The sequence below is a fragment of the Taudactylus pleione genome, unplaced genomic scaffold (genome assembly GCF_031769625.1).
Source record: "Taudactylus pleione unplaced genomic scaffold, aTauple2 ptg000273l, whole genome shotgun sequence".
Taxonomy (NCBI): domain Eukaryota; kingdom Metazoa; phylum Chordata; class Amphibia; order Anura; family Myobatrachidae; genus Taudactylus; species Taudactylus pleione.
This window is the reverse complement of record NW_028284675.1, coordinates 2,376,069-2,403,324: the sequence shown is the minus strand read 5'-3', so window position 1 is coordinate 2,403,324 and position 27,256 is coordinate 2,376,069. Positions and strand designations below refer to the sequence as shown.

General features: G+C 43.0%; 1 protein-coding gene across 2 annotated transcripts in view; it reads left to right on the top strand.

Annotated features, from left to right (window-relative positions):
* FRAS1 (Fraser extracellular matrix complex subunit 1) overlaps positions 1 to 27,256 on the top strand; it is a 539,698-nt gene that overhangs the window by 266,358 nt on the left and 246,084 nt on the right. For both annotated transcript variants that reach the window (XM_088481448.1, XM_088481449.1), the window contains exons 10-14: positions 7,576 to 7,665; positions 9,366 to 9,404; positions 14,073 to 14,220; positions 16,895 to 17,038; positions 19,858 to 19,992. In XM_088481448.1, the coding sequence (XP_088337574.1) occupies positions 7,576 to 7,665; positions 9,366 to 9,404; positions 14,073 to 14,220; positions 16,895 to 17,038; positions 19,858 to 19,992 (556 nt within the window). The remainder of the gene's footprint in view (positions 1 to 7,575; positions 7,666 to 9,365; positions 9,405 to 14,072; positions 14,221 to 16,894; positions 17,039 to 19,857; positions 19,993 to 27,256) is intronic.

The following is a 27,256-nucleotide window of genomic DNA, read 5'->3' as shown; positions in this document are numbered from 1 at the left end:
TACAATTTGAATACACTGGACTGATGCAGAGTTGGTAGCAAAATTATTGTAATTTATGCTAAAAAAAAAAAATAATAAGCATGCTAGGACTTTGCAGGACTTGTACTGCTCCAGTAAAAAAATATATATAATATATATACGAATTATCTATTTAAACTTTATTATTCCACATTCACAGCCCCAGCATACTTGTGTTACATTCTGGAACATCCTGAGTCTCTGGTGGCTCTCCCAGGTCCTGAGAAGAGTAGGCAAGCCTCCCTAAATCAGCGCCCTGCTGGCTGCCCCTGCCAAGTTACTGAGTGGAGTTGACGGTGTGGTTGGTTTGAGGACGTGATTTGCGTTAAATCACATCATCATGGCCCCAGTCCTACTTTACAATTACAGTACTTGCGGCTTGGTATAGGGGGCCTAACCTGGCTGCGCCATTCCCTACTTGAATGCTCCTTTCTGGAGGGAAGTATGGAAATATCGGCATGTATGCATGTGCCCCAGTGTTTGGGAAGACCACTAGTGCTTCCTGCATGTCATGTTTCTTTTCCTCTAGGAAATTTAGCCCATATGTACCAGACTAGGGCTGGTTGACATTATGAAGTCTCATACTCCAAGTAACTTCCTCACATATAAGACGATCTACCACTCTTATCGTAATGCACAGGATAATGCCAAACAGACATATTTCAAATCTGTTATCTCTGCCCAAGCCTCTAACCCCAAGCGACTTTTTAATACATTTAAATTACTTCTTACCCCTCCATCACCCAACCCACCAGCTACTATCAGTGCACAAGATCTTGCTTCCTATTTCAAAAACAAGATTGATAATATCCAAAATGAAATGGTATGCACTTCCTCAGCTAGGGTCTTGTTCAATTCCCTACCTTAACCCAGTGGCACGTTCTCATCATTTGACCCCACTAATGAAGATGAAGTAGCTACACTCTTCTCATCCTCCTACTCTACTGCCTCTCCTCTTGATCCTATACCCTCACAAATCAGTAAAGCTCTGTCTCCTGTGCTCATTCCACACTTAACTAAAATCTGTAATCTCTCTTTCTCTACTGGTATCTTTCCATCACTGTTCAAGCATGCAGTGATCACTCCCATTTTGAAAAAATAAAATTCTGACCCTAACTCTCTCTCAAATTACCGTCCTATCTCCCAGCTACCTTGCCCCTCCAAGCTACTGGAGAGACTTGCCTACACTCGCCTCACACACTTTCTTAACACCCACAACTTATTGGATCCACTTCAGTCAGGCTTTCGTTCCCAACACTCCACTGAGACAGCACTGGCTAAGGTAGTAAATGATCTGGTCACTGCCAAGGCTAAAGGCCATTATTCACTTCTAATTTTTCTACATCTCTCAGCTGCCTTTGACGCTGTTGACCACTCTCTTCTCATACAAACACTACAATCCATAGGTCTTCAAGACACAGCCCTTTCTTGGTTCTCATCCTACCTATCTAATCGCTCTTTCACTGTTCGCTTTTCTGATTCTACCTCCACTTCGCTACCTCTATCAGTTGGAGTACCACAAGGTTCAGTATTAGGTCCTCTGCTTTTCTCAATCTATACCACCTCTCTTGGCAAGCTAATCAGCTCTTTTGGTTTTCAGTATCATCTGTACGCGGACGATACTCAAATTTACCTATCCTCCCCAGATTTGTCACCATCTGTGCTGGTCCGTGTCACTGAATGTCTCTCTGCCATTTCATCTTGGATGTCATCTCGCCACCTCAAACTTAATATATCGAAAACAGAATTAATTATATTTCCACCGGCCAATAGCAGTTACCAACCTGATATCTCTATTACTGTTGACAACTCGACAATCAACCCCACCCCACAAGCTCGCTGCCTAGGTGTGATCCTTGACTCTGAACCGTCTTTTGTTACCCACATTCAATCTAAATTCTGTTACATACATCTAAGAAACATAGCCAAAATTCGACCATATCTTACGCAAGACACTGCAAAAACTCTAATACACGCACTCATAATTTCCCGCATTGACTATTGCAATAGTCTCCTTATTGGTCTTCCCAGAAACAGGCTCTCCCCACTACAATCCATTTTGAATGCAGCTGCGAGGTTGATCTTTCTCACCAAACGTTCAGTGTCTGCTAATCCACTCTGTCAGTCCCTCCATTGGCTGCCGGGCTTCTACCGTATTCAATTCAAAATACTTACACTAACACATAAAGCTATTAACCAAACCACACCAACATACATCTCTTCACTTCTCTCAAAATATCTTCCAACCCGACATCTCCGTTCTGCACAAGATATGCGTCTCTCATCCCCGCGCATTACTTGTTCCCATGCACGGTTACAGGACTTTTTTCAGGCTGCACCCACCTTGTGGAATGCCCTCCCACGCATAATAAGACGTTCCACTAGTTTCCAAACATTCAAGCGTTCTCTGAAAACTCACCTCTTTAGACAAGCTTATCAGATTCCAGGACTGCCCACCTAACCTTTTATAGCTCCCTATCTAACTCTCTTCTTATAGTAAACACCTATGACATCTTCTCTTTCTTCAATTTAACATCCTCCTAACCCTAGGCCAACTTTCCAGTGTAATTGGATTATACAGCTCACCAAGAATATCTGCAATTGGGCTGGACCAATTTGTAATATGTAGCACCTATCCTTGTGTATCAACACCTATTTCCCTATAGATTGTAAGCTTGCGAGCAGGGCCCTCTTACCCTTATGTATGTCATGTATGTATGTCTTTTACAACCCAGTATAATGTTAATCTTGATTCAAATTGTAAAGTGCAACGGAATTGGCTGCGCTATATAAGAAACTGTTAATAAATAATAAATAAATAATAAATTATGAAAGGGGGATCCCATTCTGACAGTTTCCTTATTACAGTGTCATTGATCCAGCTGTTAGTCCTGTCAAATTTGCTGCTACTTGCCTAAGCTATAAGTAATTTTATTTAAGACTTATTTTTACACACAGAAACATAGAATTTGATGGCAGATAAGAACCACTTGGGCCATCTAGTCTGACATTTTGTACCTTTTGGTAACCTCGACCCTATGTGATGCTCAATTTAAGGATATTCCTATGTTTAAATTGCTCTACTGTCTTAGCCTCTACTACATCTGATGGGAGGTTATTCCACTTGTCTACTACCCTTTCCGTGGAGTAATTTTTCCTAAAATTTCCAGATATATTTTTTATGTATTTAAAAGTTTCTATCATGTCTCCCCTTTCCCTGCTCTGCTCCAAACTATAGCCCCCATTTACTAACGAGTTTTATCACCAAAACGAGTGATAAATTGCACTGTGTATGATAAATGATGCTCCAGCCAATCAGCTCCCAATTGTCATTTTTCTAACAGTTGACAGTTGGGAGCTGATTGGCAGGAGCACCATTTATCATTTGTGCAATTTATCACTCGTTTTGCTGATAAAACTCATTAGTAAATGAGGCCCTATATACAGGGGTGTATCTAGAGATCCAAGCGCCCCTGGCAATGTAATGTACTGGCGCCCCCCTACCCCCCTTATGCAGTGCCCCCAGTAGTAATCCCCCAGTAGAAATCCCGCCTATGCTGCATTGCCCCCAGTAGTCGCCCCCCTATACAGTGCCCCCAGTAGTAGTCCCCCCTATGCTGCTTGCCCCCAGTAGTAGTCTTCCCTATACAGTGCCCCCAGTAGTAGCCCCCTATACAGTGCCCCCAGTAGTAGCCCCCTATACAGTGCCCCCAGTAGTTATCCCCCTATGCTGCATTGCCCCCAGTAGTAGTCCCCCCTATACAATGCCCCCAGTAATAGTACCCAGTAGTAGTCCCCCCTATACAGTGCCCCCAGTAATAGTTCCCAGTAGTAGTCCCCCCCTATAAATTGCCTCCAGTAGTAGCCCCCCCTAAACAGTGCCCCCAGTATTAGTCCCCTATACAGTGCCTCAGTTATAGACCCCCCTATACAGTGCCCCCAGTAGTGGCCACTCTCCCCTAAATTGCCCCCAGTAGCGGACACCCCCTATTTCAGTGCCCCCCCATGCCAGGCTTACACACACACACACAAAGAACAAAAAAACATTCAACTTACCTGGTCCCCGCTCCTGACGCGACCGCCGCTGTCCGAGTCCCGGCCCGCTCTTCTCCTGCATGGGAGAGACGTCATGACGTATGACGTCTCTCCCATCACATGCTGCGGGGGGACCCAGAACACGGAGCTCATGAGTGAGCTCCAGCCGGCTCCCTCTGCAGACGACGCAGCAGCTGAGAGTCTGTCTGACTCTCATTAGCTGGCTGCTATTACAAACACACAGAGCTGGCAGCTGTCTGTTTGTAAACTGTGTAGGGCAGAGCGCTATCACTGCGGTCTGCCCTACACTTGTGGGGCCCGGGGGACTTGTCCACCCCTTGGCTACTGGTGGCACTGCTGGGCGGCGCCCCCCCTTTGGTCGGCGCCCCTGGCGAGTGCCATCCTGGCCAATGGGTAGATACGCCCCTGCCTATATATATTAAGATCTTTTAGTCTGACACACTACATCACCAGTTGCACGGATCTTTACATCAGCTCTCGGGCACCCACATGAAATACACCTGATTACAGACTCTGTGTGTCCCTGCAGGTCTGCATCTGACTGCATTTTGGGTGAACATACCATTACTGTACTCAGGCTGCATTTGCACACCTCTTCCCTCAACATTTCTGCCTTCCCAGACATAAGGAGACACAAGTGCATGCAAGCATCCACAATGTACAGTATAGCTAGTAGCTACACTATACGTTCCACTCAGCATCAGGCATATTATGCATAAAAATGGTTAATGATGTCTAATACATCTATGCTGCTGTATGTTGAGATTCTAACAACAGTGGCAAATGCAGGATTTCTAGAGGGGGGTTCCAAATGCTTGATTTTAGAGCAAGTGTGGCCAGTCCATAAAGATGGCATAATTAGCACTTATCCAGCTTTAATATGTTACATACAAAGTATATTGTGTTGCATAATTCCAGCATATACAGGACCAGCAATCACAGTAAGCCATTAGATGCGGAAGTGGGTCCATCCTGTCTGAGCAGAATGTTTTATTTCAGATGTGGGCACCATTCCTGAGCAAGTCTGGGAGTCTGAGGGAGCAAGTCTGGGAGTCTGAGGGAGCGGCAGAAGAACTTAGAACTGCTCTAGACATATATGTACATATCGGTCTCCTTATGTACTGGATAGTGTATTATTATACAGTATTAATTATTAACCCTATTGATGGTTTAGAGCAGTGCACAGTTTTCCACATCTCCTAGTTGGTGCACAGGTATATTTATTACTGGCTGACACATTTTAAAAGATCCACAGTTAGTGCTAATCATTTAATTTGTGATACTGAGAAGAACATGCAGCACTAATAACATTCTATTATATTACTATTTCTATTGTGGCCATGGTGTGTGCTGGGGAGGGGGATTTCCAGGCAGACGGAAACCCCCCCTGCTTTTGCCTATGAATAAGTAGCTGTTTACTGTAAAGGATTCTAGTGACTGAACAGGAGCAGAGGAATGGATGCACCTAGGTTTACATTACCTGTCTATGGAATGCAGAAACCATTTAGTAGCATTATAGATTTAAATCCTTGCTGGGAAAACTCTTGCTAATGGATGTAGTGTTCATATAGCGAAGGGAGTGTTACTTTATGTGGACATATTTATAACTGAACAGCCTCTGGAATGGGAAGATGGAGCGAGTATTTATAGCTGTAGCTCTGTTCCCTATCCTCCTCCAAGCATTCTTCAGGTGGAATTAAATGAACCCATCTAGAATAGAAAGTCCTGATTAGGTGCTTCACTATCTCATGCCTTACCACTCTGCAGCCCACTCTGTTGCTGGCACTCATTTTGCTGAGAGCAGCCAGTTTTAGCATCTGCAATACCTCCTTCCTGTACTTGAGAATATCCTGTTTAACTTTAATTTTCCTTTTTTAAGCTGATAGTATTTCACAAATCTATTTTTCATTAAACTACCCTCTGAGCCAAGATATAAAAAATAAACTGTGCTTACTGTAGGTAGCGCTGCAATTAGAAATGTTTGATTTGAGTGCTAATAGACCGCTTCTGTGTGGCTTGTGGCTGCACATACTTCTTTTTGACTAACAAATAAAACAAAGTTTATTCACGGTGGTTACTATGGAATACAGACTCTTTGCTGGTGGTTTTTATACAATACAGACAAATTGCTTTTGTATTTATTATATATTTTCTGATAGCCAGTATAAAATACAGATCTTCTGCTGGATAATATAAAATATAGCCCAATTTCAAGGTAGCTAGTATAATACATACCATTTTCTCTGATGACCCTTTTCCCTCTCCATTGAGTACTGTTATTCCAGGCCTTAGTGTGAGCTGTCAGCTTCTGGTCGTGCCTTGTGCAATAGACCCCACCATAGTAGCAGCTCAATTTGAGAGGCTGGAATTGTCTTTTGTTTTATGTGACAGGTGCCAGCACGGTCTTCAAAAACTAGCCCCGAAGGGTAAGATGTAACCACTGAAATGTAGCCCAGTATGTTCCTGCAATGTAGAAATCTAAGTCGCTTATCTTTAAATGCAGGTTTTGGGAACAGCAAAAGTAGAATATTAATTAATATTAATAGCTCCTCATTGGTTGATCTGATCATGGTGACAGTGACACATTTGCACACAGCAAATATTTGTTGTCTTACATGATACATGAGAGGGGGGTGCAGTTGAGATGCCGGCAGACAGATGGGGTACATTTCAGTTGCAGCCTCAGGCAGATGATTGGATTTGCAAAATCCTGAGCATGCTTATGGCACCCGCCACCCAGTATTACAGAAGGTGCACAAAATTGATAACTAAGCTTCCTGATGATGCATGACAATGTTGCGCTGCATGTAGGAGGGATGGGGTGTAATGTACAGACAGGACCGGTTGGAAGGGGGGCTCTTCCTACAGTAGCTGTACTTTACTCTATATTAGAGTGTGGAATTAAAGCTGACCAGTATTTGTGTGCTACCTGCAATAGCAGCCAGTGTACAAAAAGAAAGACAACTGTAAATGAGCACACAGAGGGGTCTATTTACTAAGCAGTGTTAGGAGACAAAGTGGAAAGTGATAAGGTGCCAGCCAATCAGCTCCCAACTGCCATCTCACAGGCTGTGTTTGAAACATGGCAGTTGGGAGCTGATTGGCTGGCACCTTATCACTTTTCACTCTGTCTCCTAACACTGCTTAGTAAATAGACCCCTTAAATTCTAATGTCCAAATGTTATTATTAATATGATTATTATTGTTATTATTATAGGCAGTGGTTTACGTGTGTGTGATGTTTTTCAAAGAAATCACACTCCTCATAAATCTGACACTATTTGTGTTTATGTGCCAGGTTTACATGTGTGGATAATAGGCTTTATACTAACGTGCTGAGTTTGCTCATTCTTCATGGAGGGCCCTCTAGACAATGCTTCTTGAAATAAATAAAGACGGATCTTTAAATTCCGCAATTTAGCTGCTGTTTACACTGTAAGCAGCGTTACCCTCAGCAAATGTACATTCTTCATACAGCAATAATCTGCCTTTCTTCATCAGGGTGAAGAATTAGTTCATTTAGAGGGGAAGTGCTGTGCGGAATGTGTACTAAGCACCAGCTATTGCCTCCACAAAGAACATGACAAAGAGGTACGATGGATTTTGTTTTTTAATATATATGTTTTAGGTTTTCAATATAACTTGTAAGTAAACCCAGAAAATAAAATCATGTCATACACAGTGTACAAATATAATATATTATAATAGGCAAAATAAAATGAACAGATAGAAGCATTTAGCCATCAAGGGATACATGAGACGGGAAATAAGGTCCAAATTATGACAGTAAACACTGTCCAATAAAGGACAACGGGAGGTATCAAGCCTCCAATGCTTATCTTCATTGGTAGTATGGAGAGGCCATACACATCCCAGTGTGAAGAGTAAGATAGAATATGGAAAACAGAAGTAGCATTGACCAGACAGGGGTATCACAGAGTGGGGGGGTCACAACACAGACTGTAAGTGGGGGGAGGGGGAGATCCGTTAATAGCAGCTTCACAAGGAGGATGTGATACATAGCATTTATGATCATTTGCCAAATAGAGTACAGCGTGCAAGACCCCACCCCTCCAGGGAATAACCGACTACAGTTAGTGGTAAAGGTACCAATTAGTGGATTCAAAAAGTTTCAGTAATTGTTCCTAAGAATAGGGGTCAAGTGTCTCAATATAAGGCCCTCTTTTCTTATAGAAACGTACAACACCCAATTCAATGTCAGTTAAAGTATATTGTATCTCCAGGTATATAATGAGCAAAAGGCCTACCATGACATGTTCAAGACGAGGTGGAGAGCGATCTATCCATTTTGAGAGGATAGCTTTTATCGCTATAGTACATTATGATAGTGAGTACAGATAGGAGGTTCTTGTGAGTGGTCCCCTTATTTCAGGATCTTTGTATTTTAGGGCATTGCCAAAAATTATGAATGAATAGGGCGTTAGGAATGAGGCATTTTGGGTAGCAACCCGACTCTCTCAGTACCATATGGCGACATTGACCTTTAAATATATAAGCCCTACAGTATGTAGAGTGCGAATAAAAACCTCTTGCAGTTGGGCAGAATGTAAATACTGTAGGGTATGGTCAAGGTTTTGCAATAAATCAGAGGCTTTTAACAACAACAAAAAGATCACTATACTGAACCCCCAAAAAAATCATAAATTAGATTAACAATAACAAAAATAACTTCTTTTAATCAGTTCACCATTTATTGAGTAAAAAAATTTTTTTTTAAATCATTGAAGCTCATAGCGATATAATGCAGTGTATCCAATACCATTAGAAGTACCTTGTAGAAGGCTGCACCATTATTTTTATGTCTCTACGAGTAAAACAAGAAACATAATTTTTTACTAGATTAACTGCAGTATTTTAAATGTTACTGTTTTTTCAACATCAAATAGACATCATCAATCTGATTGTTAATTTAGATAAATTATGAGATTCTGTGTAGGCAGATTACTTTTTTCCACATAATTTCTCTTTCTAATTACTCATATAGCTGTCTTACAATTTATACCGATCACATTCATATATTTGCACTTTGAGATTGTTTGCTCACTTTTCTGTTCAGATCCTCCCTAATATATGTTTGTTATAGTTAGACTCATGTATATGTTAGGAGAGTAGGCTTTTAAATCTTGCCAACCAGCTTACATGACTGTTTGGAAAGTCTAGGGACCATTAGATAGCGCTGGAATGTGCTTTATTGGAATGTTTGTGATATATCTGATAACTGTGCTTACAGAGCAAACTCTCTTCATAGAGGTATTTCTTTTTGTCTGCAGGACTCGCAGTCAGATTTAAGCGGAGTTAAACATTTGCTGGTAAGTGCAGATATCACTCAAAAACATTTAACCGCAAAATAGAGCATAGGTCATTTCATGTTGTGAAAGCATGTGGGGAAATATGCTGCTGTTTCCATTTAAGTTCACTTAGTAAAATTTTAAGTGGATATCCATATACACAGTGCCGTAATGCCAGGGCTGTATTAATAAACTGGTATTTGCATTTGCCCACCCCCAATAGGATGCCCATTTAGAAAAGACACGATGATGGAGATCCCTTGGAGAAGCCTTCGTTTAGTGGCGGATATTTTAATTTTTTTATGAAAATATCCCTGTCACGATCCTGACTATTTCTCTCATTTGTTATTAGTAGGGATGTCCAGGCTCGGATAGGTTTGAGTTTGCACGCCGAGTTCGGGTTTTTCCCGTAACTCAGAAAGAGGCTAAACGTCATCTTGCATGGACAAACATCATCATTCCTGGACTTTTGTCCAGGAATGATGATGTTTGTCCATGCAAGATGACGTTTAGCCTCTTTCTGAGTTCCGTTTTTTTGGAGGGAGAAATCCGAACTCGGCGTGCAAACTCGAACCTATCCGAGCCTGCACATCCCTAGTTATTAGCTGTCTCATGTCTTACCTCTGCTATTTGTCCTGTGGATCAGGATATTCTAATTTTCCTGGGAAGTCTGCTCAGCATGCAGGCTGCAACACCTTCAGTGTTAGCGTGAGACTGTGCTATTCCTTTCAGGTTGATTATTCGGAATTGGTACGTGATGCCGGCGGCTGATTAGGCGCCGGATGAAATACCGATGCCGGAAGCAAGAACGCTCTACTCACCTGACTCTCCTTCACCACTCAGAGCACTGCCACCAGACCAGCTGATCGCAGCATCAGCTGGCCCACATTGCAAGTACAACGTTGCATCTGCTGAAGTTACAGCTTTGTGCTGAGCTCCCAGGTACTCTGTATCTGTACAGTCCCAGCAGGGCGGGCTGGGCCGGGGGGCAGGGTGCCATGTGCCCCGCGGGCCGCAGCGTCATACGGGCCGCGGGCAGTCTGTCACTGTGACACAGACTGCACCGCATGTGTAGCGCTAACCGGACGGAGTTCGGTCAGCGCTACACAGCACAAACACACAGCCGCCGGAGCCGGCAGCTGTGTTTTTGCTGTAATCAGCAGCCGCTGAGAGTCTGTCAGACTCTCGTCGGCTGCTGCTGCTCCCACTGCGGGAGCCATCTTCCGGCTCCCGCAGTGGGTAATGGGAGAGATGTCATGAGTAATGACGTCTCTCCCATGCAAAGCGGCCGGAGGAACTGTTAGCGGCGGGACCAGGAGCGGGAGTTTCAGGTAAGTGATTTTTTTTTATTTTTGTATTAAGTCTCTCTCTACTGGGGGGGGGGACTACTGGGGGCACTACCAGGGGGGGATTGCTACTGGGGGCACTACCAGGGGGGCGGATTACTACTGGGTGCACTACAAGGGGGGGGGACTACTACTAATGGGGGCACTACAAGGGGGGTTACTACTGGGAGCACTACAAGGGGGTACTACTACTACTGGGGGCACTACAAGGGGGGATTACTACTGGGGGCACTACCAGGGGGGTGGATTACTACTGGGTGCACTACAAGGGGGGGGACTACTACTAATGGGGGCACTGCAAGGGGGGCTACTACTGGGAGCACTACAAGGGGGTACTACTACTACTGGGGGCACTACAAGGGGGGGACTACTACTAGGGGCACTACAAGGGGAGGGGACTACTACTAGGGGCACTGCATAGGGGGGAGGGGACTACTACTAGGGGCACTACATTGGGGGGAGGGGACTACCACTGGGGGCACTGCATCGAGGGACCACTGCTGGGGGCTCTATATAAAGGGCAATACTGGGGGTACTGCATAGGGGGGGAGACTACAACTGGGGTCACTATTTAAGGGGCATTGCATAAGGGTTACCATTATTGGGGGCACTGCATGGGGGATGGACTGCTACTGGGGGCACTATATAAGGGGCACTGCATAGGGGGTACCACTATTGGGGGCACTATATAAGGGGCTTACTACTGGGGGCACAAGGGGCACTGCACAGGGGGGACCACTACTGGGGGCACTATATAAGGGGCATACTACTGAGGGCACAAGGGGCACTGCATAGGGGGGATCACTGCTGGGGGCACTACTGGAGGCCTGTAAGGGTGTTCTCTCCTGTGGCACACGGGGGCACTGCATATGAGCACTACGACAGGGGGCTGCCCCTAATCTTTATTTTTACCTTAGATTAATCCCATATGGACCCGCCTCCTCCCTGAAACATTTGAGGGGGGAGCGCCGTAGCACGCACGTTCTTCGGTCACCCTGGCTACATGCTACTCCTCTGCCAGGGCCGCCTGCATGCATTTGCCCCCCAGGCTAAAAGTTCCCAGCCAGCCCCTGAGTCCCAGTCCTTCCAATCCAGTTCCAGTCTAGTGAATGCAAGTCTCCATCTACCTCAGTGTTCCAGTCTGGTCTAACTAAGGACTTATTTCTAGTGTTACCATCAGTTCCAGCCGATACCTGTTACCATCAGTTCCAGATGATGCCTGTTGCCATCGGTTCTAGCTGACACCTGTAAACATCAGTCCCAATCTGACTGTCTCCAAACATCGTATCAGTCCATTTGTCTCCAAACATCAGTCCCAGTCCGATTCTACATCATCGATTCTACATCATCAGTTCCAATCCGATCCTGTATCAGCTGGCGGTGAGCTCGGCCAGAGACAGGTGCTGCTGGTGGAGCGGTGACTGTGTGTCAGCTGACGGTGAGCTCAGAAAAACCTCCGAATTGGCGTCATCACCCAGGCACCTGAGATTGTTCCACAGCATATTATCACTTGCCGCACGCCAATTCTGAGGTTTTTCTGAGCTCACCGCCAGCTGACACACAGTCACCGCTCCACCAGCAGCACCTGTCTCTGGCCGAGCTCACCGCCAGCTGACACACAGCCACCGCTCCATCAGTAGTACCTATCCTCGGCTGCACGGCATTTGGCTCCATCCAGCCGCGGAATCACAGCGTCCAGACGGTCTGAGCTGGGACGGACATCAGTGTGATCACAGACTTCCAGGGGTGAGATACTCCATCTGTCATTACTTACCCATTTACCCTCCAGCGTGCATGCATTTCACACTGGGACGCCAGTAGTGATTGCAATCCAAGCAGTGCAAGTGAGCTGCCTCACCATTGGAGACTAATTGCTACATTTGTAGCCACATTGGTGTAGGAGCTGAACATTAGAACGCTATGCTGTAGAAACCTCAGTGATACAGTTACACTCTCTTAGCAATGCACCTAAGCTAGAGAGTCATTTGATCTTTGCTATTACATGATTGATATATCTTGTTTGATTTTATATATGCATATTTGATTATAAATATATCAGTGTCTATCTGTGGACCATTGTATTAAAGTATCAGATTTATTTCATTTTATTCAAGCCTCCTGTTCAATTAAACAGACAGCAAACCTTATATAGAGTTTTCTAATCCGAAAATCCAACAGTGCATAGCAGTAAAACAATTTTACACTTTCTTCTGTTTTTGTGGAGACTTCTGTCTCTAGGTTTTTGACCAAACCTGTATTACTTGCAGCTGGCACTGATTATAACCAAACAAGTTTTGTATTGAGCGCCGGGATATTTGCAGCTTTGACTGCAAATAGTTTTTTTCCTTCATTTATCTAATGGATAGGCACCTTTACTCTGTTTCCATAGTGTATTCTAGCTATAAGTGCTTGCATTTAGAAATACCCCATACTCCTGTAAACACAAATCTTCCAGACAATCATTCTAAAATGCTTTTGACTATGGGCCTGAGTCAGAGCCGGACGCAATTAGCGCTCGCTCGTCCAGAAAATAGGGGTGGCTATTCAAATGAACCGTTCGCTCTTTGCGGTCTGTTCACGCCTCTAGGTCTGAACGAGCGAACAAAACTTGCGGTCGTTTTTTTGAAAAATACGCCCCCTGGCCGCTCGCATCCTACGTCATTTCCGCTATTTATTAGATTAATCGAGTACATCGACCAGCGTATGAACTGCTCGCTATTCTTGTGGTTGGTTTTTGCTACCACAATCTTGCAAGCAGTTCTGGCTATAACATAACCCAGTGACGTGGTCAATGACGCTGCTGTTTTAATTATGCACACCCATAAAACGCCCGTTTTGACCTTTAAGCACGCCTGCGTTCTTAATTCCACTCCTCGTTTTCAAGCACCTTCCCCTGTTACCACCCACATACGCCTCATCCTGTCACTCAAAGTAGCAGGCATTCGCTATGTAGCGAATAAATGATTTTTGGCCGCACTGACTGGTTCGCGCATGCGTATTATAAACCATACGCATGCGCAGAAGTGCGAACATCGCTCGGAACGAGCGTACTGCCGCTTACGAGCGGCTCTGAATCAGGCCCTATGTCAGAACTCAGTGAAAACCTGCACAAAGTATTAAAACAGATTTATTTCCTAAAAAAAAAACTGGATAGACAAAACTATTTATAATTTATTAATGTATTTCAAAACAATTTTGTTAATTCTAGGCATGCTAAGCCATAATTAATGCTGATGCTAAGCCATCATTAATGATTGCGTTTGCAATATATGTTTCTAGGCGTATGGCTATTGTAGTTGTTTTACATTGTACTTCTTATCTCTTTTCTTTCTACCCACGGAAGAATGGGGAGAAGTGGACAGAAGATCTGTGTACTGAGTGTGAGTGCCAGAATGGTCAGGTGACCTGTTTTTCTCGAAATTGTCCCTCATGTCCTTTAGGAACCTTGGCAGTGAATGTTGAGGGACAGTGCTGTCCAGAATGCAAACCAGGTAATCTTTGTTATTCTATATCCATTCTTTTTAATGTGTTGTCATGGGAAATGATTTGGGCACACATTGATAAAACTACATGTTGTGGATCAGATAAATGAGTAAGTATACCAGTTATTATGATTCATTTATAAAGTACAGCCAACACACTTGTGCAAGAAAAATGTTATAAGGTATTTTACAAATGCATACAAATACATATTTAATCAAAAGCAGTAGCTTACTAAATAGCATCCCAACTAAATTAGATGCAAGGACTTCTATAAAGTTGTGTGTTTGATGATTACACAGGTAATTCCATTCTATCATGTTAAATATGTGTAACATGTCAAACACACCTGCTTACCTATACTCATGGCTACAAGAGGAAACTTCATATACTCTCAACATAGTAATTAGGGCTTGCTCAAACATATGCTTTGGGGGAAAGTGTAAAAATGCTTGTTATGCACTGTTAACATGCTTATCATATGTTGCGTACTGTATTTAGCAATGCAGTTCATTGAATTGAAATAGAGATATTCTGCATTATACTCTTGGTTTTATAGCTGTCATCATTGTCATAGCACATTTGCACCAACACTATCCTTGATGCAAGAAATCCATTTCAAAAGAGATGCACAACTTAGCATATCCCCCAGTTCCCCTTAGGCCACAAGTGGAGATGTGACGGAGTTGCGTTTGGCTATGTATCAACAGTAATTTCATGCTCTCGGCTCTAAAGCATGTGCAGAGCAAAAAAACATACAATGCGGCCTTGGGTCCTGATTCAGAGATGGACGCTAATGCGATTTTCACACAGATTGAGCGATTTTTTTGCCATTGCGCATGCGTATAAGCCACACTGCCTGTGTGCAGCAATCCCAGAGGATCCCATCGAAAAGTGACTGACATGTTGTCATTGTTTGGGGTGGTAATGGGGCTGGTCAGAAAAATGAAGGCGTGTCTGATCTTTTAAACACCGTTACATGGGTGTGCATAAATTAGCCATTGCAATCTCCTATGCAGTACGAGAGCCATTTATGTGTCAGGAGAGCTGCCGAATCTGTGGCAAGACAAAGATGGCCACTCAATGTTCGTCAATGTTACCGATATATTTACGCAGGTAAGCGACGTCATACGCAGCTAAGAAGGCGGCAGTGGGCGTCCCTGTGCTCAGGTGATCTTTTAAACTGTTAGCATATTTTTGCAGCCGCGTTCCATACAAACGCAAGGGCAAGAAGGCTGCTCAATGTGCGTCGATGTTACCGATATTTACAAATGTAAGCAACATCGTATGCAGCTAAGAAGATGCAGCGGGCGTCCCTATGCTCAGATAATCTTTTCAACCATTAGCATATTTTCACAGCTGCGTTCTATACGAAATCACATCTGCAATCGCATTAGTGTCCATCTCAGTATAAGGTCCTTGGTTTTAACTCTACATTAGCCCCAGTGTTAATATTTTTAAACCCAGTGGCGTGGACTACAACATTAAGCGGTATGCAGTCAGGAAGCCGACGGTCGAAATGTCGACCTCCGGCTTCCCGACTGTGCAATCTCGACAGGGGACTAATGATAGGCGTCGAAATCCCGACTCCTATCATTATCCCTACGCCGGGAGCCCGACGCCTGGCATACCGAAAAAAGGTAAGCCTGGCGGCGGGTGCAGACAGCCACGGGAGGGGGATGGTTAGGTTAGGGGCTCCTGGGGGGGACTTAGGTTTAGGCACCCCCCAGGAGGGTTAGGGTTAGGCTAGGGGTAGGGGTGTTAGGGTTAGGCACCCCGGGGGGAGGTTAGGGATAGGCACCCCCCTGGAGGGTTAGGTTTAGGCTGCGGGGATGGGGGGTTAGGTTTAGGCACTTACGGAGGGGGTTAGGCACCCCTAAGGGAGGGTTAGGGTTAGGAGGGGGAGAGGGTTAGGTATAGATAGTTTACTTACCCATCGGGATTTTCACTGGTGCCGGTCTTCCGGCATTGGGATTTCATACCGATCCCCATTAAGTGCCACCCTAGCCCATACAGTAAGTCATTTATCAGGACTTCAGTAATCAGTGTCAGCAATTTTCTGATTTTAGATAATTAGTATGAATAAATTATCTAATTGCATTTATGGAGTGAGGACATCAGCATCAACTGTAGAGAGTTAGAATTTATATCGAACACATTCACTTGAGGCGATTATCATAAAGTATGTAGCTGTTTTGTCTTCATTGATTGTTGTGCATTGTGTTATAGAATACTTTAATTATAAGTTATGTTGTACAAGTGGGCAGAGTCTGTTTACTGAGGGCATAGGAGAATCATCCAGATTATTTTAGCTAGTTGTACGACACACCTAAGATGAATTTTGAATATTGGTACTTTAGATCCGCCAGTACTAAAAGGATTATACTGTGCTTGTTTATATATATTAAATCGTGATGATTTTTAATTAAATGGATTCACATCTTCCTGTCTACAGGGATTGCATTTTCCTGCATCTAATATGGCAACTCATACAGAAGTAATTTTACATTTTCAGCAGTGATTTAACTAGTGAGTGATAAAAGATGAAACATACTCTTTTAAAGACTATTTGGGCACTTTTTTTCCATAGTGCATTCAGACTTTTTGCATGGCATAGGCTATTATTTCTCCAGGATGTAAAATAAGAAACTGACTACCCATGTGATTTCTGTTTTTCCATTCTAGATCTGTGTAACCCAGACTGCTTAACCTGTTCTCAGTCTATTCACCATTGTGACATCTGCCGTGATGAAGCTCATTTGCTGCAGATGGGACACTGTGTGTACAGCTGTGACCCTGGATTCTTTGTTGATGGCAGAACATGTCTAGGTAATACATGGAGTGACATGAATTTTACTATCTACATAATAAGCGAGAAAGCATGTCTGTCTGTCTGTCTGCCCATCCATTTGTCTTTTATGCACGGCCAGAGTTTTGGACCTTGGAGCTCATTCAGAGCCACTCGCAAGCGGCCCGATGTTTGCGCTTGTGTCGCGTCCAGCGTGCGCGAGCCCCGCTAAGCGACTGAAGTCCAGTCACTACGGGGCTCGCAACAAGACGGGGTGGCTGTCGATGGTGAGTGACAGCTCGCCCCATTTTGGGGGCGGGTAGGGGGGGTGGCTGGACAAACGCAGGCGTTCCCTCAGGAATGCCTGGCATTTGTTGGGCGGGCAAACTGACATCACTACTGATGTCAGTAGTGGACTTCCTGCTGTACTAGGGCAGGGAGTCCACTAGGCCTTGCGGCAGCCTCGACCCTACCGCAGGTGCTCGTCGCAAGGCCGATGGTTGCGATGGTCTCCTGGCTGCTCACAGAAGCAGTGTATGGTCTCCTACAGCTTTGCGAGCGGCCGGAGGAACAAAAAAAAACATAAAAAATGTCCACAGACCCAGCGAGCAGCCAGCGGCTGAGAGCGGGTCTGAATCAGGGCCCTAGTCCCACCAAATTTGGCATGGTGGTGTAGCTTGATCAGGATTAGGTTTTTGACTATGTTTGAACTTCATCAGGGTCACACACTGTCACACAATCACTAAAAATGGGAACACTTAAATGACACAGGTCCCAAAGCTGGCTCTAATGGATATTGGCAGCCTGCCAAAAACCTGTGAAAAAGCTACAAAGAATCCTTTTAATCTCAGTCTGAGGGAACTTGATGATTCATGCAAGTTCATATTAAATCCAGTGCCTCTGTGTTTGCATGCAAGTGGGCCACATAGCAAGATCTTAAAAGCCCCCCCCCAGGAGTAAAAAAAATCACATACATTTGTCCCCAGAGCCCATTCATGTTATGTTGCATAAAGCCCATTCAGGCTATGCCACACAGTAATACCCCTTGTACACATTATGCCATGCAATAGTAGTGCCCATTATACATTATGCCACACAGTAATGCCTCTTACACATTATACCACACATTAATGCCCTTTACAGATTATGCTACATAGTAGTAGTGCCCCATATAACACATTTATTCCACACAATAGTAGTGCCCCATACAAATTATACCCCCCCATAAATTCACCTCCCCGTGTCCCTCCAGCAGCCTCTCACCAGCCCCCTGTGTGCCATCAGCTGCCAGCAGGTGTGGATTTGGGCTGGGCCACCAGCTAAATACAGCTGGCGTACCAGCATGCAGCGGCAGACATGGACAGACAGCACTGGTGCAATTTGAATCTGGTGCTGATCCCGAGCCAATTGGAGCTCACGGACCAGCAGTCAATCAGGATCCGCCACTGCAGATTGGCTGCTGGTCCGTAAGCTCTGATTGCCTTGCGACTGTCAGTGCTGTCTCTCCATGACTGCCTGCCAGTGCGCCAGCTATAATCGGCTGGCGGGCCAGCACCAAATAAACATCTCTGAGACCTGGGCCCCCCTCTACAGCCCTGACTGGACTGGCCCACCTTGTGTGCATGACTGGGTGCAGGGGGACCGGCGAGCCACAAAGGCAGCTCAGGCACCATAGCAGCCGCACCCCTTGCACCAATGGTAGCTACGCCACTGTTTGCATGCTTGTTAGCAAACAGTTGGGTCCTTTTCAGGATCAATGGAATAGGGTTATAGGCGAGGACAATGTAAATAAAGGCTGCAGGTGTACTTCAGGGTCCAGTCTTCAACCCGAACAACGCCGGGTATCCCAGCTACTTTCATATAATCCATTACAAAAAACACACTTATGCACTTTCATGTAGGTTGCTGAGATCTATGTATTTATCTTGTGTATTGTAGTTACATTATATACCAGCAGCTACCCCGCAAAACTGTGAGCAGTCATCAATAGGATGTCAGAGCAGGGGTAAAATATATATCCACAGACTAAACTAGCAGTACAATTAAGCACTAAATAAATACTTCCTAGAGTCAAATAGACACTTTGCATGGCTTCCATGATTGAGCACAATAAACTAAAATAGTGTCTGCTCACCGAACCATGTTGCATTTCTCAACATGCCAGAAGCAATCAATGTGCAATTATCATTAAGTTGCTAATTAAAATTTATATAGAAGTACTGCTTTTATATAAATATATACAGCATAAATACCTTGTAAGTATGAATTGAGAAATGCAGATACAAACATAATTGTTACTAAAAAATGAATAAAATTACATAACAATGATGGCGGTATTTGTTTAATTACCCTATAAAAGCCTGCTGTTTGTATGTTATACAGTAGCTGTAAAACCCCATAAAAGACTGCTGTCTATGAGTGGAGTCTTATCTGGACTAGAGAGCCTGGCATACGCATAATTAAAAATAAAGCTTATTAGCTTCATGTACAAATACCAATGAAACATTCTTAGAAATATATTTATCTCTAGGAGAGTGTCCTGGTTCCTCAGGGGGTGCTTGGTTTTGTCACTGGAAACTTTGACATAGCGTTTTAATTTTTTGTTCTATTCAGAGTATAGTAGTAATACACCAAAATTAATAGGGAACAGTCCTAATGGTTTTGTTAAAATTTTTTGCCAAAATAAAGCAAAGGACGGAAAAAATTAAATAAAAAATATCACGAGTGTTCCGTTCTTTTTTTTGCTTCAGTGAGTCTTATACAGACCTATATATTTGCTGCCTATAATAGACATAATAGCTGTTCTTACAGTTTCCTAATGATAATTACTGTCGTATCGTGTCTGATTTTGTGTTAACAGCTTGTAAAGAGACATGTTCCAGTTGTAACAATGGATTTGAATGTACAGTTTGTACAGGATATCTGCTGTTGAAAGAAGGACAGTGTGTGACATCCTGTGGATCGGGATACTTCCAGAGCCATTTTGTTTGCTCAGGTATATTAATAACTTAATACACTATGAATATATTTGCATAGTGATGTATATTTTTTATTTACAAAGTACCATTCTGATACCATAAATTGTGTAATACTCATTTCAAATTATTTTTGTATGCATTCAAAACTTATCAGAAATACATGACTAAGGGACCTATGTACTAAGCAGTGATAAGTGACAGAGTGAAAAGTGATAAGTCTGTGATAAGTGCCAGCCAATCAGCTCCCAACTGTAATTTTTCAAACAGCCTGTGAGATGACAGTTGGGAGCTGATTGGCTGGCACTTATCACAGATTTATCACTTTTCACTCTGTCTCCTAACACTGCTTAGTACATAGACCCCTAAATATGGTGTGAAAATGGCACGGCAATTGACAAATTCAAAATGCTAATTTTTCTGTTAAATGAAATATAACATTAATAGCATCGTCCTTTTACTGCTCTTTCCACAGTTCATATTGAGCTTAATATTAATTTGTGGATTGATAGCACTGGCTTTCTCCAGGAAGCCTTTTATGTAATTTATATTGATGAAATGTAATAGCATGACACTTCTAACCTCTCATACTCGGGATTTTGGCTTCTTCTTCAGAGCTCATAATACTCAGGAGATTATACCTTGGAATTGTCTGTACCTAGAGATGAGTGACATTTTCAGAAGTGTTCATCTCATTCTGCTTTTGGTTACAAAAGTTTGCACCACATTTCTCCAGGGTAACTTAACCGTAAGTGTTCCCAGTCACATCCTACTCGTACCCCACAGCAGAATAAATTGCAATTGTTGTCTCAATTTTGCTGATGAGCTACGAATATCAGCAGAGTGCGAAAGTAAAAATACAGCGCGGAATGACATCAAGCAGTATGGTGAAGGAGAAACTATATGATAGTACAACTGAAGCCACTGCATTGTATTACTGCCAATTCCACTCCAAAATCAGTTCAGCATTCTACCTCCTTGTTCCTCATCTCTAGCTGTGTCTTCTGAAATAAAAAATAGCTCATCTCCTGAGGATTAGCTAAGGAAAATGCCAAAAAAAGCTGGCATCAATATATCTAATGTATCTGCTGGCCATGGTGCACACCTGGGAGCTGCCAATTAGTAAGACAGATACTTTGTAACATGTCACACAGCGTGAGTTGTTATAGGCTGTTACACTGCATGTTTATTATGAATTATGATGATTATTAATACATTAATAACATTATTGTTACTGTTACTTAAATGTTTTTCTATTTAGTTCATCACTATAGCTGTCTGAGCAATGGTGTCTTTACTATGGCATTTTTAATGTAGTTCTTCTGTACCTTTGGTTTGGACAAATGCTCTTATTACAGTACTGTTCTAGTGAATTTTCTTTATTGGTTCTCATGGGAATAAATCCAATTTGCTTTAGTTCAGCCTGGCTGCACCGATTGCATAATATAGAGCTTGTGGAGATCGCTTCAAATTTCACAGTACCCATAATTCATTTCTAACAAACCATACACACATACACAAACACCTCCAGATAGTGCTCGCAGCATTCCATAACACAGCACTTGGTGTACATTAAGTGGCATCTTTTGTTGTGGTCGAGCAAATGTCAGCTAGAAACATAATTTTTCCCGGGAGACTGATACTGCATCATATTTTATGGCTCAGTAGTTATTGTTCCTAAATGAGTCTTGTTGCTCCGCACTATAATCAGTTGTTTTTTGTTAGAAAGTAGAAGTCATGTGAAGCAAGGCACTTTTTGTCTGCCCGTACTCAGAAGTTCCTAATATAGTATTGATTTTGTTTAAAGTACAAAACTGTAAGGGGCCTATTTATCAAGAATTGCAGAAACAGCCCAGTAACTATAATTTCATGTTGCCAACGCTATTTGCAGTAGTTAGTGGTGATGCTTCAGACCAATTTATGAATAAACTCGTGCCAGGACAGAGTGTCTGTGATAATAGGCTGTCTCAGCTATTGCTATCACTTTAATTCTGAGTTCTGTCCTAGCCTATTCACTACGTACTGGGCAAGAAGGAATTACAGCAGGGGGGAGGGGAGAACTGTGCAGACTGCTGAGAAGGGATTAGAAAATCCCTATCCAGCTGCACTTAAACTATAGGTTAAAAATGCTAATGCAGTGGTTCCCAACTTTTTTGAACCACGGCGCATTAGAGTATCAGTATTGTTTTCACAGCACCCCTAAGTTTAAGTTTGTTATTGAGAAATTCAGAAACAAATCTAGAAAAGGAAAGTAAATTGTGTTTACCTGTCATCCTTAGGTTCAGTTATGTGGTGGTTGGACAGGGTTGCGCTCCTGTTTGTCCACATATTTACATCACATTGACCATAAATAATTTGATTTGGTGCTGGACCACCAACCTGAGGCACCCCTGCAAGTGTCCCAAGGCACCCCAGGGTGCCACGGTGCACAGTTTGGGAACCACTGTGCTAATGCCATCCTCAAGTGGCATTAGCAATCACAGACAAGCTCCAAAAGTTACTCTTTTAAGGGAGTGCAGTATTCAGCATTACTTTGCTGAAGACACTAGAGTACAAAACCTGCTTCTCAAGGGGCAGGACCATTTATATTGATGCCTTATGATATTATGGGCAGGTGCCATGCACCCGGTTGGGGGCGCAGGGGTAACGGGCTGGTCGCAGAAAAGTGTTGAAGTCACATAGTTGTCAGTGACAATATACAAATAAAATGTGTGTTCAAATGTTAATTGTACATGTAATATTGTAAAATGTATTATACAAACTTATCAAGTCAAAACTCTAGATAATATATAATTTAAGAAGTCACAACCCCATCTTATTCTAATAATTTGTCGGGATCTTTTTCTGCATTGTGTGACCAGAATTTAGTGGCCCAATTTCCTAATGGGCTTATATTTTGTTAAAATAGTCCTGATGCAAAGGATTTTTATTTTACAAATATAAATAAAGACATAATTGAAAGTGTACCAGGGCATTAGTCAGCGTACTGGTGACGTCCACTGGCGATTCTTCCGTTTGCTTAATATATAACATCAGGATTGTTTACTAAATTCTTGAATTTGAATCATTGTGTTGACTTATTGCCATGAATGTGTAAGTAGAACACCACTGTAAATATAGTTGACATTTGGCTTTAAAGTTGTCACGGAGATCAAGATATAAGCCTGAATTTAAAGCTTTCACATTGCAAGCTTGAGCTGGCAATCATCTTGTCAGATAGATCAATAATAGAAAACAAAATAAAGATGGTCGTGATTTGTTTGTGCTTTTTAAATGCCCCTTATTTACAATAAAATGTCGCACAATGGCATTTTTAAAGTACAAGCAGACCTAAAGAAAATTCAATGTGGATATCTAAAGCTTTATGCCATTTTTCCACTGCCGTTATATTAAAAAGTGCAGAACAGAGGTTCTCAACCTCAACCCTCAAGTTTTTGCAACAGGCCATGTTCTGTCTGTGGTAGCAGGTGGGATAATTACTGGCCCCACAAAATAGATTAACTCACCTGTGCATGAGTAACTCACCTGTACACAAAACATGACCTATTGGTGGTAGTTGTGGACTGGAGCTGAGGACCACTGGTATAGAGCAGGGATTCTCAACTATTAAGCTGACCACACATCTAAAGATTATCTGTCCAACCAGCCAACTAGTTGATTGGTTGGAATGAAAATCTGGTAAGGAATACAATCAGCAATTTGCTCCCAAACGTTGAAAAATGGACCAAAACTGTTGTTTGAACTAATAGTTTAGATCAAACATTTAACAAACATGTCTGACTGACCATTTTGATCTGTTTTCTGGCATTTAGGAACAAATTGCTGATCATCATTTACTCCCATACCTTACCAGATTTTCATTCCAACCAATCAACAAGTTGGCTGGTTGGATGTAAGTTGGTCTAGTGTGTGGCCAGCTGAAGTACAAGTAGTACATAAAAAACCCAAAACTAAGCCGTGTGTACTATTTGTTCCAAAAGTGCATTTTGTTCTGTAAAGTTCTTTTTCTTTCATGCCAATATGTCCTATCTAATGCCCTTTGCAATGTATGCCATTAGGAGGTGACACTTAGGGGGGAATTCTATAAGTCGCAGTAAAATCTCGGTTTATCGTGACTTGACTTAATGCACATACCAATTTTGCTTACCATGTGTATGCACGTTCCCGCTTAATGTGCAATTCAATTGTGAAAGGCTTATCCCAGCAGTCACACGGTAATTCTCTTTGATGTTAGCCATGCTAAGTGTGGGGAAATCAGCCTGTACCCCATAAAAGTGCAAACTAACATTGGATAACAGTATAGAAGTCTATTTAAAGCAAAGTATTTGGGGTGTCAAGTAGCTGTTTGTCTTGCATTTTTTAATAACGGTGATAAAATGATAGAAAGTAACAAGTGTATTTCAGCAATTTAATGCTCTACATAAATTTGGGGTGCATAAAAATGTCTGTACATTGATTTTTACTCATTTAAAGCCATGTTAAATAAACACCTGTAACTCCCACCTGCAATCTTAAAATACAATACAGCACTTCCCATATACCTGTCCGACCTCATTTAATCCATTATTCTGCATTTTGTCTTATATTACCCCCAAAAATGGTATGTCACTATTGACCAATTTCTGCTAATTAAAAACATGTGTGCCTAATTGTTTAGGGTGTGGTGATTTCCCAGGGGTACTGACCCAAGACCCAACATTTTTACTTTAAAATAGGGATTTCCCCAACTTTTCAACTGCTTAGGGCAGGGCTTGATAAATCCCAGGGCCAAGTCGCCATGGCTACCAGATTTTGCTGCCTGGCTACTAGATTTTGCAGTGAGGAAGGAAGCAAATCCTCATCAGCTCTGGCAGAGATTCATACCTATAGTATTGTGGTGTTCATATCCTGAACAGGAGTGCATGTTGTGCTGAGTGTCGCCTGCGCTGACTGCTGTGCCTCTGTCTGTCCTGGCCTGCACTGACTACTCCTCTCCATCCTGGCCTGGTCTGATCCCTGCTGTCTGTCCCAGTCTGCGCTGATCCTCCTCATCATTGCTTTGCACAAAAAGTGCTTCACAGGCAAGGATATTGCTGCTAGTAAGATTGCAATTAAATCAACCATTTATCAGATCATCTAGAACTTCAAGGAGCGAGGTTCAATAGTTGTGAAGAATGCTTCAGGGCGCCCAAGAACTTCCAGCAAGCGCCAGGACCGTCTCCTAAAGTTGATTCAGCTGCGAGATCAGGGCACCACCAGTGCAGAGCTTGCTCAGGAATGGCAGAAGGCAGGTGTGAGTGCATCTTCACGCACAGTGAGGAGAAGACTTTTGGAGGATGGCCTGGTGTCAATAAGGGCAGCAAAGAAGCCACTTCTCTCCAGGAAAAACATCATGGACAGACTGATATTCTGCAAAAGGTACAGGGGTTTGGACTGCTAAGGATTGGGGTAAAGTTATTTTTTCTGATGAATCCCCTTTCAGATTGTTTGGGGCATCTGGAAAAACGCTTGTCCGGAGAAGGAAAGGTGAGCGCTACCATCAGTCTTATGTCATGCCAACAGTAAAGCATCCTGAGACCATTCATGTGTGGGTTGCTTCTCAGCCAAGGGAGTGGGCTCACTCACAATTTTGCCTAAGAACACAGCCATGACTAAATAATGGTACCAAAACATCTGCCAAGAGCAACTTCTCCCAACCATCCAAGAACAGTTTGGTGACGAAGAATGCCTTTCCAGCATGATGGAGCACCTTGCCATAAGGCAAAAGTGATAACTAAGTGGCTCGGGGAACAAAACATTGAAATTTTGGGTCCATGGCAAGGAAACTCCCCAGACCTTAATCCCATTGAGAACTTGTGGTCAAACATCAAGAGGCGGGTAAACAAAAACCCACAAATTCTGACAAACTCCAAGCATTGATTAGGCAAGAATGGGCAGCCATCAGTCAGTATGTGGCCCAGAATTTGATTGACAGCATGCCAGGGTAAATTGCGGAGGTCTTAAAAAAGAAGGGTCAACACTGCAAATATTGACTCTTTGCATAAACTTAATGTAATTGTCAATAAAAGCTGTTGACACTTATGAAATGCTTGTAATTTTACTTCAGTATACCATAGTAACATCTGACCAAAAGCACTGAAGCAGCAAACTTTGTGAAAACCAGTACTTGTGTCATTCTCAAACTTTTGGCCATGGCTGTACAATAAAGAGGACGAATGAAAGATTGCCTTTATTTAATACTATGCTGAAATATGCTGGCACTTGTAGTCCAAAATGTACCTGCATGCTGTGGCAGCCACAGTAGGGTATCCTGTTACTTGTAGCTATAGCTGTACAAGTGTCATCATAACCAACCAGTTAATAGCCAGGGTGTGACAATCACTTATAGTGCCACATCCTAAATTACTATTATTATTTTTTACTATGTATGTTAAGAGGAGCCTCAGTGCTATCAGTACGCGGAGAAGGATTGGGGTGGAGAGCTGCCTTTAGAGAATTCACCCCCACTCTAAACAGGTTGCATAAATCATATCATATACGTTTCTTCCGTGTTTTGATAATTATCTATCTAGCACAGGGGTGGGGAACCTTTTTTCTGCCAAGGGCCATTTTGATAAATATTACATTATTAACGGGCCTGGTGCAGGCCACGACCCTTCCTAGTGATGGCACAAGGGGGCGGGGCCACAATCACCGGTGATTACAGCATTCCCGGAGCACCCTGAGGATTCTCTGAGGAGCTGTAAGGGCAGCGGTTTGACCATCTGAAGTGACCTAATGACGCTCCAGGTGGCACTGCTGCATAGATTCTGGCTGCAGGGTTCCATTCTAGGCACCCTGCTGGCCAGATGAGGCTAGCAGAAAAAAGCTCAGAGGGCCAGACCAAATGATTCCAGGGGCCTTATATGGCCCCCGGGCAGGAGGTTCCCCATCCATGATCTAGCAAATGTACCATAACAATATCCTTATTGATGGAGAAATGTGCTTTGCGATAGGCAAATCATTTTCATTAAAAGTTTCATACTTGGGCACAAGCTGAACCTGAACTATACTAAAGAAATATTTAGATGTGATCTATAGAAGGGAAAACTGTATTGTGTTCGATTTTCCCATTGGCTACAATAGATTTGTTTATTTAGAAAACTATAACGTGCCCCATTACACACTTCTAACTTCTGGGAAGGGGTTTCTTTTTTTTAGAGCATTTGCTTCCAATTTGAACAGACCAGGGGCCTATGTATCAAAGCTGGGAGAGAGATACAAGTGTGAGCGATAAGTACTAACCAATCAGCTTCCAATTTACAT